This window comes from Lampris incognitus, chromosome 11 (genome assembly GCF_029633865.1).
Source record: "Lampris incognitus isolate fLamInc1 chromosome 11, fLamInc1.hap2, whole genome shotgun sequence".
Taxonomy (NCBI): Eukaryota; Metazoa; Chordata; class Actinopteri; order Lampriformes; family Lampridae; genus Lampris; species Lampris incognitus.
Window position 1 is genome coordinate 8,133,760 of NC_079221.1, and position 14,411 is coordinate 8,148,170.

The following is a 14,411-nucleotide window of genomic DNA, read 5'->3' on the forward strand; positions in this document are numbered from 1 at the left end:
TTTTTTTTGTGGGTTGTTGCCAAATCTAGACTTCGAGACAGGTTGCTTCTACATGTAGACACAGGAAACCACAATTTATACTTCTGCTTGCTTCATCTACATGGAGCATGACGCCGCCGTCGGCGTGCCACCTCATCAGCAGAGGAGCAGCGTGAGAATGACCAGACGGGCTTAGACGGGCTTCAGGATGACTTGTTCTCTGCAGACCCTTTGGGGGGCCGGTGGGCTGCTCTGTCTGGGCCTCCTCGTCTTCCAGTCCGGTAAGGGGACCCATTCCATACCTTCCATAAGATACCTTAAAACGGCCGAGTTAGACCTGGCTGAGTGGTGACGATGAACACAAATCTGCTGCAAAACATGGAGAGTTTCATTAAACGGCTTGTTGTCGTCTGTGTTTCGTGTTTGAATATATGTGCATGTTTCTCATTACAACTTTTCTAAAGGATTAGAGTTTTCTAAGTATTATTTTTAATAGTGGCACTAAAAACCCAACCCTGAAACATCTTTGTTGTAGGCATGTTGCAAGTCGCTTAAAATGTGTTCAAAATTTGACAAGTTTGTTTGTCCGAACGTGGCGCGAGCTCGGCGGAGGGAATATGTTTAAGGAAAGAAAAGAAGGCATGCTCGCTGCAGTTTGGAAATTCTGAACTTTTTACGCCATCGCAAAAACTGCATGTTGCACAGAATAAATAAAGTGACGAAACGTTGTGCAATTTCCCACTGCTTCGCCTTCGCAGGCGAACCGCTGCTGCTTTGATGCGGGCTTTTGTTTGTTTTGTTTTCTTTTGTTTTGTGTGAAAACAATTCATTTGTAATTGACGAAGGCAAACCCTGACAGGGGCTAAGGACTTCCCCCAGAGTGCAGCTACGTAGCATCATTTTTCACATTTTAGTAAAAAAAACAACAACTTTGTTAAACCCCTTCTGCTCTGACCGGCGCCTCTTCGGCCTTGCGGGTCATCCTCACTCGGTGAGAAGAAACGGCATTGCGCCATCTGTAGTTTCCTCACCTGTTAAGACGTCTCCAGATTCCTGAGCCCAGGGCCAAACCCACATACCCAAGCTGACATGGCTGTAGCTCGTCACCGCCGGTCTCTCCGTCTTCGTCGTTTGCTGCTGAAGAGTCGGCTTTAACCGGAGTAACACCGAAACGGAGCCGCGAAAGCTCCAGACACAGTGTAAACTGAATTTTATCTTCAATTTGAATGGAAATAACATACTTTGGCTTTGTCCCGTAACCGTATGACTCAGTGGAGCTGTTGCCATCAGTCTTACCCCATCAAATTTGATTATAGAGCCGCAAGATGTCAGCATTTTACATTGTTTTTTGTTTTATAACGGATATGCATAGAGGGAAAAGGCCCATTTGGAAATCTCTAAATGGCCACTTTGTGCCAAATAATGTTTACAGGTCCTTTTTTTCCCCCCCCTCCCTTTTTTCTTCCCCAATTGTACTTGGCCAGTTACCCCACTGTTCCGAGCCGTCCCGGTCGCTGCTCCGCCCCCTCTGCCGATCCGAGGGGGGCTGCAGACCACCACATGCCTCCTCCCATACATGTGGAGTCGCCAGCCGCTTCTTTTCACCTGACAGTGAGGAGTTTCGCCAGGGGGACGTAGCGCGTGGGAGGATCACGCTGTTCCCCCCCCAGTTCCCCCTCCCCCTCGAACAGGCGCCCCGACCAACCAGAGGAGGCGCTAGTGCAGTGACCAGGACACATACTCACATCCGGCTTCCCACCCGCAGACCCAGCCAATTGTGTCTGTAGGGACGCCCGACCAAGCCGGAGGTAACACGGGGATTTGAACTGGCGATCCCCGTGTTGGAAGGCAATGGAATAGACCGCTACACTACCCGGACGCCCCTATGGGCCTTTTTTTGGTGTGCGAGAAAACGTACTTTTGTATCTTTCATCTGGGTGGTCCCATAGGGGGCCGACACATGAGAGAAGGCTAAACAGTGTGCAGTAGTGTTGACGTGGCTGTGTTGGGGTAAAAGTATAGCTTAACACTGTTGGTATTGCTTCACATGTGGCCTCTGTCTTAAGCTGTCCATACAGGAGAAGCTGGAGTGCTCACCGAAGTGCAGTCGGGCCCCCTGTATCGTGTGATAAACCGATCCCTGTCCATCTCCTGCAATACAAGCGGGTTTCGAGACGCAAACGCCAAGCAAGAATTCCAGTTCCGCATACACAAGGTCGGGCATCCACTGAGAGATCTCCAAATCATCAGCACCAACGACGTGGGCTTTACCTATAACTTCTACAGAAAGCGTGTGATGAAAAACGAGATCACTGTGGCACATGTGGCACCTACCTCGGTCCTCTTCACGATCAAAAAGCTGGAGGAGAGTGATGATGGGGAGTATGAATGCTTCGTTGTTAATTCAGAGAAATCCTTCTATGGGACCTACGCTGCCAAGACCACAGTGAAAGGTAATGATGGATAGATAGGAATAGACTAATACATTGATATATATTGATTAACACATTTTTTAATCAGTAACCTCTCTTCACAAGCTGCAAAGCTGACATACTTTGACTAGCCCATGTTATTTGCCTACAGATAGTCAGTTTGAGCCATTATTTAGATATCCATCCCTCACTCTCAAAGTCACTGTATTATGCACCATCACCAGACAAGCAGATTGCAAAAGGCAGGCTTGTGTGATTTTCATGCCATTCTCTCTTCCTCTGACATGGCTGCCATAGTGATCGGCGACTCCTTGACCATTTCGTCGCCCGACACCGCTCCTCTGAGTCTAAATGAAGGCGACATGTTGACTCTAACCTGCCAAGCTTCCACCAACACGGTCCAGCACACCCATCTGTCCGTCACCTGGTATCTCCATAGAGAAAAGGAGGACAGCGCCCGGCCTATCATCTCTCTGGACAAGGACTTCATACTGATTCCAGGGGAGGCGTTTGAAGGGCGCTACCAATCAGGGCTCATTGCACTGGATAAGGTGGGTGCGGCCACATACAGGCTAAAGATCGCCAAGTTGGAGTTGTCAGACAGTGGAAGGATCTACTGCCAGGCCCAAGAGTGGATCCAAGACCCGGACCGCTCCTGGTTCTCCATCTTACAGAAGGACGCACAGGCAACCACCCTAAATGTCAAAGCTAAAGGTTAGAAGCGTATCATTGTTTGGCTTTTGATTTTAATCATGCTGTGTTTTATTTATCTCAAACACGAGCCTCTGTTTTTCATTGCTCCCTGCTATACGGAGTTCAGAGACAAGGGTCAGTTGCAGAGGAGCATCCCTGGGGCTGATGGGTGTTCAGTGATTTGCTCAGTGGCACTTCAGTGAGGGTGCTAATGCTAGGGGAAATGCTAGCGCTCATCTGGGGTTGCAAATTGAATAGATTTTTTTTTAATCTTTCGTCTGAGCAGTGTTTTAGATTTGCAACAGGATGTGATCGCATGTGGTTTTGTCTTCTTTCTCACAGTGCTTTTTTTTCTTCTCATCTTGAGTAGGGCTGGTGCTAGACAAGGGTTCCTTATCGGTAAGAATGTCAGTGCAGCAGGCGACTCTGCAGGAAGGGCAGGAGCTGGCTATATCCTGCAGCGTCGATACCGACAACCCAGCTGGACAGTTCTTCTCTGTAGCCTGGCTGCGGGACAGCGTGGAACTGGCCAAGGTTGGCCCTACGGGTGTTCTGTCCATCGGGCCTGAGTACAGCATCCGAGAGAAGGGTGGCGAGCTGAGGGCAACCCGGACCAGGGACAGAGATCATCAGCTCATCTTGCGGCCAGTCAGAACACAAGATCAGGGAGAGTACCGCTGCAGAGCTTGGCCTGAGGACAGAGGCCCGGATGGGGCCTTCACACAGGGGGCAGCGCAGGAGTCCAGCCCCCTGCCAGTCACCATCTCAGCCACAGGTACACCAGCACCTTAACCAACCAATCATGGTATTAATGGGAATAATCAAGATTTTCTCTACCTCTATAAACAGACGGGTAACAAATTAGAGTAAAAACCAACAATAAGTGTCTATGTAAGGTGTTGAGTCTCCACGAGCCTCCAGAACAGCTTCAAGGCTCCTTGTCATAGATTCTACAAGTCTCTGAACTCTACTGGAGGGATGGACCACCATTCTCCCAAAAGATATTCCCTCATTTGGTGTTTTGATGATGGTGGTGGAGAGTGCTGTCTAACACGTCGGTCCAAAATCTCCCATAGGTGTTCAACTGGGTTGAGATCGGGTGACTGTGAAGGTCGTAGCATTTGATTTACATCATTTTCATCCTCTTCAAACCATTCAGTGACCCCTCGTGCCCTGTGGATGGGGGTGTTGTGACCCTGGAAGAGACCACTCCCATCAGGATAGAAATGTTTCATCATAGGGTAAAGGTGATCACTCCGAATATCTTTGTACTGATTTGCCGTGACCCTTCGCTCTGTGTAGACCAGTGTCCATGGTTTTTGCACTACTGAATCCTCAAACGTGCATTCGTCTTTGCAATGAGGGGTTTATGCAGTGCAACCCTACTATAAAATGGCGGTACTATAAGATGGCGGCCGCAAAAATGTCGGCATGGTGGCACAGTGGTTAGCACGGTCGCCCCACAGCAAGAAGGTCCTGGGTTCGAACCCCAGGGTAGTCCAACCTTGGGGGTCATCCCCGGTCATCATCTGTGTGGAGTTTGCATGTTCTCCCCGTGTCTGCATGGTTTCCTCCGGGTGCTCCGGTTTCCTCCCACAGTCCAAAGACATGTAGGTCAGGTGAATCGACTGTACTAAATTGTCTCTAGGTGTGAATGTGTGTGTGTGTGTGTGTGTGTGTGTGTGTGTGTGTGTGTGTGTGTGTGGGCCCTGTGATGGCCTGGCGGCCTGTCCAGGATGTCTCCCTGCCTGCTGCCCAATGACTGCTGGGATAGGTTCCAGCATCCCCACAACCCTGAGAGCAGGATAAGTGGTTTGGATAATGGATGGATGGACCTCTCTATTTAGTTGTTAACAGGCTGTTCTGGCTGACCCAGTCTGATCACGTCCTGCATTGACATTTCCAGTCACTTGAGGAAGAGCTGCTCATCTGGTTTTCCTTACATATCAAATTAATGCAGGACCATCACAGTCATCGAATGTGTGCTTTTGACCACAATTTCCAACCCCATTTACTGATGTCTTTCCATCCATCCATTATCCAAACCACTTATTATGCTCTCAGGGTCGTGGGGATGCTGGAGCCTATCCCAGCAGTCGTTGGGTGGCAGGCAGGGAGACGCCCACTTAAGTCACTATTGCTATTTGAACACTAGCCATTTGAGCAGTCTTTGTGGCTGAAGCTCCTGCCATCTGTGCCCCAATAATGAACCCTCTTTCAAAGTCACTTAGGTCTTTTCTTCTTGCCGTCTTTTATCGGGTGGCATGGTGGCCCAGTGCTTAGCGCTGTCGCCTCACAGCAAGAAGGTCCTGGGTTCGAACCCCGGGGTTGTCCAACCTCGGGGGTCGTCTCAGGTCTGTGTGGAGTTTGCATGTTCTCCCCGTGTCTGCGGTGGGTTTTCTCCGGGTGCTCCGGTTTCCCCCACATCAGAAAAGACATGCAAGTTAGGGTTAATACTCCTGTCTGTGCCCCTGACCGAGGCGTGGCAAGACGAGCTGGAGTTGGTCCCCCGGTGCTGCACGGCGGCTGCCCACTGCAGCTAGGATGGATTAAATGCAGAGCATAATTTCCCTACGGGGATCAATAGAGTATAGCCATCCATCCATCCATTATCTGAACCGCTTATCCTGCTCTCAGGGATGCTGGAGCCTATCCCAGCAGTCACTGGGCAGCAGGCGGGGAGACACCCTGGACAGGCCGCCAGGCCATCACAGGGCCCACACACATACCCATTCCTACCTAGGGACAATTTAGTACAGCCAGTTCACCTGACCTACATGTCTTTGGACTGTGGGAGGAAACCGGAGCCCCCGGAGGAAACCATGCAGACACGGGGAGAACATGCAAACTGCCCACAGAGGACGACCTGGGACGACCCCCAAGGTTGGACTACCCCGGGGCTCGAACCCAGGACCTTCTTGCTGTGAGGCGACCGCGCTAACCACTACACCACCATAGAGTATGTCAAAATAAAACAAAATGAAAACTCTTGATTCAAACTCAAGGTAAACTGGGCCTGCTCAGCATTCTTCCACACACCACAGAGCACGATAGCACACACGACACACCCGCATGGAAGCATTTGTTATATCTCTGCATTTGTTACGTTTCTCCACTCATTTACTCAGGTTTTTCCTTTAATTTGTCACCCGTCTGTACATGCTGTAGAGCTAACACTCCATCCGCGGCCGTAACGTTCAGCGGTCTTCGGCGTGTCTCCGAAATGCACTGAAATGGAGTCCGCTGCTGATGTCACCGGTGGACAGTCTGTGAATGTGAAAACTTAATTCTTGGTTCAATAGGCTCCATTGTATAAGAAAATGCAAACAACAGTGCAAACGAGCTGTGTGATGTAGCATCCTTATTCATATTTGTTTATACAATGCGGTCTGTAGAGTCTGCAAAAACAGCAAATAAGTTTTCACACCACCACATTTCCACCGCCGGTGGACACCATTTCAGCAGTTTCAAAGACACAGAAGAAGACAGCTCAGTATTTATGTCTCTGGTCAGAGGCTACTGTTGGCTGTCCATGGTGACCTGCCCTATTTTGTACAGATGGGTTTAGGCGCTCCATCATCATCATCATCATCATCATCATCATCAGTTACCTATGGAGGTCATAGGAGCACAGCTGATGCCTCAACACGGTTGAGTCATCATTGTGTTTCAGTAGGGGGAGTACCTGGTGGTCCCTGTCTCCTCTCCAGGTATGGACAGCCGTTGGTTCACAGAGGAAGTCATCCGCCCTCTGACAGGTTTTGTTTTTAGTCCTGCTGGGTGTCCACACACCCTCCTCACAACAACCCAAGGGTTGACGTGGGGGTGCCGGTTTAGTCGCCGACGACCCGACGGTTGCAGTTTAACGCCGTACCCCAGGACGACGTTAAGACGCTCCACAATCTTGAAGATCGGTAGGGCTTATGCATGCCCGACAGACACACATTTTCAAGCTCAAAATGTGTGTCTGTCACACAAAGTCTTCGTCACGTTAACACCGTCTTTCTGCTCTAATTCTGCTCCACCTGTTTGTTCACAGCGAGCGGGCTGTCAGTTGAGATGGTCAAAACGGATGTAGGCGTTGATGAAGGTGACGTGCTGCGACTCACCTGCAAGGTGAATGGGGTCAAGGGTCAGCTCTCTGTCTCCTGGCAACACTCGGCATCCAGAGCAACGCAGTCCTCCAGGAATGTCATCACCCTCAGCCGGGAGGGGGTTGTGGAGCCAGGGGTGGACTTTGGAGAACGTAATATTACGGCAATGCGTCCAGCCACGGACACCTTCACCCTGGTGTTGGATGAGGCCACCCGCTCTGATGCAGGCGTCTACCAGTGTGTTGTGTCTGAGTGGACTGTTGGAAGCAATGGCAAAATCAGCGCCACAAACAGCCAATCACAGAGTGGCACTGTGGCTGTCACTCCATTGGGTAAGACATTCATTATACTAGAAAAGGAGGGCGAGAAGAAAAGAAGGTAGGGGGCGTCCGGGTAGCGTGGCGGTCTATTCCGTTGCCCACCGACACGGGGATCGCTAGTTCGAATCCCCGTGTTGCCGCCGACTTGGTCGGGCGTCCCTACAGACACAAGTGGCCGTGTCCGCGGGTGGGAAGCCGGATGTGGGTATGTGTCCTGGTCGCTGCACTCGCGCCTCCCCTGGTCGGTCGGTCGGGGCATCTGTTTGAGACGAAAGGAAATTATTAAAAGCCTCAATCAAAAAACATCAAGACATAATTAATTATTCAGCTAAATAAATAACACAAAGTAATTAATATCATATTATATTTATGTTAATGAATATAATATCGTATAAGACATAAAAGCCTTTGTCTTTCTGTAGATGTCCCACTCTAGTATGTGTGCTATGATGAATGGGGGAAAAGAAATGAAGGATTTTGGCTTTGTAAATATTTGAGGATTACTGCAGCGGCAGTTGTTTTTAAATCACCTTGAGGCTTCCGTGGGGTTAAATGGAAAAAGTTCGACCATATGCAGTAGAGTCCAGTTATCATGTCTCCAGTTAGGGGCCCTGGAATATTTCCTTGAACATGGGGGGGGGGGGGTTGTGGCTAAAAAGTTTGAGAATCACCCCTCTAACTGTCTTACAGAATCCTCGCTAAAAGTGACCCTAAAAAGTCGGGGAAATATAGCGACCATAGGAGAGGACGTGGAGCTGGTGTGCCGGGTCCAAGGGCCGCGCCTGCCGATGACTTTGACGTGGACCCTGCAGCGCAGCGGTGCCTCGTCCCCGGACAGCATCCTGACGCTGCGCTCCAACGGCGCAATAGCTTGGTGGGGAGACCAGCGCCGCTTCCAGATAAAAACGACCGTCCTGGAAAAGGCAGCCGACCATACTTTGATCATCAATGGCGCCAGCAGCGGGGAGGCGGGACTCTACCAGTGTCAGGTGTCGGTCTTTCTGGAAAAAAGCCACAGGAGGATGCCACCATCTAACCTGCTGGCAGTGATGGTGAATAACCCAGGTATGGTCCAGAGTCACAAAGCTCTGTGTTATCTTGCCAAAGCTGTAAACAGACCGCCGCGGGGTTGCAGTGCTCGAGAATGGACTCGGTCTCACGTCTGCATTGTGAAGGTCTCGGTCTCGTCCTGGATTTCACAGCATAATGACTTGGACTTGACTCCGTCTCGGACAGCGCAGTTATTCTTGAAATGAACAGCAAACCTCCCCTGGGGAAATCAGTAAAGTAAATCTCATTTGTTATCTTTATCATTATTATTAATATTATTCATTAATAATAATGATAATAATCATTTTTGTCTTTGAATATTCAAAAATTGGAACGTGAAACATTCTGTTTATGGTGGAAGAAAAGAAATAAATATCACAGTGTAGTGAAATGTTGACCTTCAGTACGATGGAAGACTGCTGCCGTTACAGTCCTGGTGTGTGGTTCTGTTTATGCTGTTCTGGTGTCAGTCCTTGCTCAGTTTTGGCTGAACTGGTCTTGAGTTAGACTGGCCACCTTAAACTTGACTTGAGGGGGGCGTCCGGGTGGCGTGGCAGTCTATTCCGTCGCCTACAACACGGGGTCTGCCGGTTCAAATCCCCGCGTTGCCTCCGGCTTGGTCGGGCGTCCCTACAGACACAATTGGCCGTGTCTGCAGGTGGGAAGTCGGATGTGGGTGTGTGTCCTGATCGCTGCACTAGCGCCTCCTCAGGTCGGTCAGGGCGCCTGTTCGGGGGGAAACTGGGGGCAATAGCGTGAGCCTCCCATGTGCTACGTCCCCCTGGTGAAACTCCTCACTGTCAGGTGAAAAGAAGCGGCTGGCGACTCCACATGTATGGGAGGAGGCATGTGGTAGCCTGCAGTCCTCCCCGGATCGACAGAGGGGATGGAGCAGCGACTGGAACGGCTCGGAAGAGTGGGGGAAATTGGCCAGATACAACTGGGGAGAAAGGGGGAGGGAAAAAAAACTCGACTTTATAAACTTCGGTCTCGGACTTGTCTCAGTAAAAACCTGGTCTGGACCAAGGTGGTTTTGACTACAAGGGTACTGACCGGTATAGAGTGCGCTGTTTTAGTCTTACTTGCTCACATTCTACAACCTAACTGAGCCTTTCCCTCCCCTAGTGAGCAAACTCTCCCTGACCTCCAGCCCCGCTGTGAGAGAAAACATCAACGCCGACGTCGAACTGAAATGCTCCGCTGTAAAGACAACCTCTGCGGTCTCCCGCCTTTCTGTCTCCTGGTTGGTTGACCGGCCCGCGGAGAACAGCCGGCTCATCCTGACCTCTGACCACGACGCTGTCGTCACTTTCGGAGCACAGGGGGAGTTGAGCGACGCGCAGCGAATCAGCATGAAGCGCGGCGAGGGGCGTAGCTTTGAGCTGACCATTCGTAAGGCCCGGATCAGGGACGGTGGAACGTACCGCTGCGTGGTGGCGGAGTGGCTGCAGGATTCCCGCGGCCAATGGTACGAGCTCTCGTCAGTCAACAAGACCACGGTGCTGGAAATAATGGAGGCAGGTAAGACACTTAAGCTCAGTTTGGTGCCTTTATTGTCGCCAGAGGGGGAGCTCTGGTTCCAACCAGGGGTCAAAGAAACCAATGTTGGGCTTCTTTAGAAAAATACACAACTTCTGTTGTCCCTTTTTACAATGTGTATGTGTTTAAATCAAACTTTTTTCCATCGTCATTGGTGCCACCCAGGTATTTGCTAGTGGTAGAAGCTATGGGCTTGCCGTCAGTGTGCGTGTTTGTGGTGCTCGGCGAAGGTCGATTGCCATATCTTTGGTTTCAGTAATATTTAGTAATTTAAGATGAGCATCTGTGCACCGCCGGACAAAGTCCTCAGTTTTCGGTCCATATTCAGAGTTCCCAGCAGGCTAACTATCACAGTGTTGTCTGAAAATTTCATTTAATTTCTCCTCTGTCTCCGTCTTGTCTGTCTCCAGCCAGTGACTTGGGTGTTGGCGAGAAAGAGCAACAGATGATGACCGTAGAAGGGAACGATTTGGAGCTCAACTGTACGCTGACCTCAGGTGGATCCGACCCGTCTCTCCTTTACACCTTCACTTGGTTTTACACGGGACCCGACCCTGTCCTCAATAAGCGCCCCCTGGTTAAACTGGACTACAGTGGCCTACTGAGGTACCCGGAGAGTCAGGAGCTCCTGGGCCTGCAGGGCAGGCTTCGTCTCTCCAGGCCCACTCGCAACAACTTCCATCTGGGAATTAAGAGGGCCCAAGTGGAGGACAGCGGGACCTATCAGTGCCAAGTGGAGCAGTACCAGCTGGATCACCAAGGCAGCTGGCAGCAGAAAACCTTGGTCAATTCAGGTCCAGTCACACTGGCCGTCAAAGCTACTGGTATGTTTATGTTACTGACATCCTGGTACACTGTTTGCAGATCTAGGGCTATGTGTGAGTGTGTGTTTATGTTTGTGTGTACAAATGCACGTGGATGTGCACCAGTGTGTCCTTGTGTTTTCGAGACTGACATAGTGTACGTTAATCAATGGCGCTGCCGTCATCCAATGCTGTGTGTGTATGTTTCTGTGTGCGTGCATTTGCTTGTGTTACACATACTTGCCCGCTTGTGTGTTTGCCGACAGAGATAAACCTGGCTGTAGCAAGAGAGGACGCGAAGCTGAACACGACTGGACCTCAGCACTTCACCGTGCCCTGTAACATCACTGCAAAATCCAGCCAGTCGTCCACATTACAGGTCACATGGTTTTGGCAACAGCACTCGGGGTCCGAGCGTCTCCCCATCTTCATGGTATACCGTAACTCCACCCTGCAAGACAGGAGCGGGAAGGGCGAGCGGCTCAGGTTTGAACACCCTGCTCCCAACCGCTTCAGCCTCACAGTGTCCAAGCCAGTCCCCGAGGATGGCGGCCTTTACTTTTGTGAGGTGGAAGAGTGGCTGCTCTCTCCATCCCGGGGCTGGAGGAAGGTGGCAGCGGAAGTGTCTGGAGAGTTGTCCGTCAGTGTCTCCACAGAAGGTATGCATAACATTACACTGACTAGCAGCTAGTTTAAACAAATACCAGTCTGCCGTCTTGCAGAGCGTGTGCTGTGTTACGACACAATACGCGTTTTTCTGGCTGTCGGTAATGCATGCTGCTGCTGGGCAACCCTGTAAAGTATTAGTATCACTACCATCATATGGAATTTAACACGGTGTCGATATATGTATACCACGGTATCTGCTTACACATGCAAAACCGAGGTTCGGGGTGCCCGGATGGCGTAGCGGTCTATTCCGTTGCCTACCAACACGGAGATCGGCGGTTCGAATCCCCGTGTTACCTCTGGCTTGGTTGGGCGTCCATACAGACACAATTGGCCATGTGTGTGGGTGGGAGGCCGGATGTGGGTATGTGTCCTGGTTGGTCGCGGGCGCCTGTTCGGGGGGGAGGGGGAACTGGGGGGAATAGTGTGATCCTCCCACGCGCTACGTCCTCCCGGTGAAACTCCTCGCTGTCAGGTGAAAAGAAGTGGCTGGCGACTCCACATGTATGGGAGGAGGCATGTGGTAGTCTGCAGCCCTCCCTGGATCAGCAGAGGGGGTGGAGCAGCGGCCGGGCCGGCTCAGAAGAGCGGGGTAATTGGTCGGGTACAATTGAAGAGAAAAGAAGGGGGGGAAGGCAACTGAGGTCCATAACATTAACACTTTGAAAGTGTAAAATATAATATCAGACCTAAACCACTTTTAAAATAATACTCGCTCAAACGTTTCAGAACTCACTTTTGGAGATATGCGTATGGATTCTGGTCATCATTTAATTTAGACAGCAAAACTGTTTGTATTGTCACCATGATGTGGACAATGTCCAAGTTTCCTCACGATGCAACGCTATTGAAAGACGATAAATGATTAATATTGAATTACTGCCCGGTTCTAATCCATGTCTGTCTCTGTGTTCTCGTCAGAGGAGACGGGGTTTTCTGTCGGCACCTTGCCGGGCGTCCTCGCAGGCTTCATCGTCTGTCTGCTGCTGGTTGTCGTCCTACTGGTGTTGAAGATACGCCGCGGCCGGGTAGCAAAGAAGCCAGCCGACTCTCTGTGGGCAGACGAACCTCTGAAGGAGAGACTCGGCGCAGACGCCTGAACTTGATAGGCTAATGGAGCCGAAGGGAAAAAAAAAAAAGGAAGAGCAGAGGGGGTGCAGAAAAAAGGAGGACAGAAGAGAAGAGATTAACAGAAAACGGAAAAATAAAAAGTGGAGGAGGTAGAAAAGAGTTTAACAATATTATTAGAATGTTTCCAGACATGTTACATTTAAAAAGAAAAGTTTTAATGTTCCAGTTGTATCTTTTTTATTATCGATATGACTGATGGGCGCTTCGAAAATGTGGTATTAAGAGCAATTCGATGGCAGAGGAAGTGGTCGCAGGCACTGACGGCTGAGGTGAGATGAGGTGAGATTTGGCATTCACTTTGTCACGGTCGCTTCCGGCCCCGTTTCCTGCGTCCCATGTCTAGTCTTGCTCTGACACCATCCCAGTCCTGATTCCAGTCCAGTTTTCCACTGTTACCCATTTACCTCAAAGCTGTTGTAGATATTCCAGTTATGTTTCTGTGTGTTTTTAAGTTCTGCTATTTAATTTTTTGGCGTTCGGGCCCTAGTGTCATGTGCCCTTTTGTTTCACCCGTTACCTCTTCTGCAATCCGCGTCCTCAATCCCTGCACCCCTCATGCCACACGGGCTCTTTCTATCAACAGTATCACTTGAGCAGTTTAACAGTTAGACCAATCTGTTGTAATTGTTTCCTTTTGTATAAAACTGTTGATGTCGTTCTATTGAACATGGTTAGCGCCGTCGCCTCACAGCAAGAAGGTCCTGGGTTCGAACCCCGGGGTTGTCCAACCATGGAGGTCATCCTCTGTGTGGAGTTTGAATGTTCTCCCCGTGTCTGCGGTGGGTTTTCTCCGGGTGCTCCGGTTTCCCCCCACCGTCAAAAGAAGAAGCGAGACATGCATGTTAGGGTTCCTACTCCCGTCTGTCCCCCTGACCGAGGCACGGCAAGACGAGCTGGAGCTGGTCCCCGGGTGCTGCACCAGCAGCTGCCCACTGCTCCTAGCCACACAGCTAGAATGGGTTAAACGCAGAGAAAGAATTGCCCCACGGGGATTAATAAAAAACAGCAACTTTTTCACCGCTCTTACAATTGGAGGATGGATTTTTTTTTTCCTTCTTCAAATCATGAAGTGCTCGGCTTTACTCAAGCTGATGCACTGCAAGGCTCACCTGGAGCCAAAAAACAGATTTGGTTTGCCTCTTTCTGTCTCAGTCCTTTCAGCCAGGCGGCCCTGCTTGTCGGCGGAAGAGTCAGAAAGGGTAGACTCCTTCGTCAGACTGTGAGTCACATAAAAAGTGTGACTGAGCCTCGCAAGAGAAAGAAAGCCACGACCGTGTCGTTGACGGGAATCAGGGTGACATGTCCCAGTTTAGGGGAAAGACAGCAGAGGGTGAATGCAGTGAGGTTTAAGAGTCTCGTCGAAGCGCGTCACACTGGCGAGACAACCAGAAAGTTTCTGTGGTTGTGCTGTCGACGCGAGATGCATCTGTGGTCTCCACATCCGCTGAGTAGGCTGAAGCTCCCTCATCAGACAGGATACCGCATTCGTGAAATAGATACGTAGGCCTGCAGAAGCGCACGCACCAGGAGAACGCTGTCATGATTTCCTCCTGTCGCTTATGGCTGCTCTTTGCCGACGAGGACCAGATTTTCTTTCTTTCGCTGGTGTTCGTTGCTTATCTACGAGATCGAGTTGGGCCAGTTTGGAATAGTGTCAAGATTCGTGCGTTTTGCGTGTCTGTGTGTACGAGTTGCCTACTG

General features: G+C 50.4%; 1 protein-coding gene across 1 annotated transcript; it reads left to right on the top strand.

Moving 5' to 3' along the window:
• The first annotated feature begins 187 nt into the window (after positions 1-187).
• Positions 188-12,679, top strand: LOC130121004 (immunoglobulin superfamily member 3-like). Its single transcript, XM_056289838.1, has 10 exons — positions 188-260; positions 2,046-2,432; positions 2,709-3,125; positions 3,475-3,879; positions 7,144-7,530; positions 8,209-8,583; positions 9,694-10,089; positions 10,518-10,931; positions 11,177-11,569; positions 12,501-12,679. Exons 1-10 carry the CDS (start codon positions 188-190, stop codon positions 12,677-12,679), a joined length of 3,426 nt encoding a protein of 1,141 aa, XP_056145813.1.
• The last annotated feature ends 1,732 nt before the right edge of the window (positions 12,680-14,411 follow it).

Bases quoted from the DNA above. Each gene is read 5' to 3' on its own strand.
- LOC130121004 (XM_056289838.1), top strand. From the start codon at position 188: ATGACTTGTTCTCTGCAGACCCTTTGGGGGGCCGGTGGGCTGCTCTGT. The intron at 3,880-7,143 runs GTACACCAGCAC...GTTTGTTCACAG, and splicing joins AGTCACCATCTCAGCCACAG to CGAGCGGGCTGTCAGTTGAG. The intron at 8,584-9,693 runs GTATGGTCCAGA...TCCCTCCCCTAG, and splicing joins AGTGATGGTGAATAACCCAG to TGAGCAAACTCTCCCTGACC.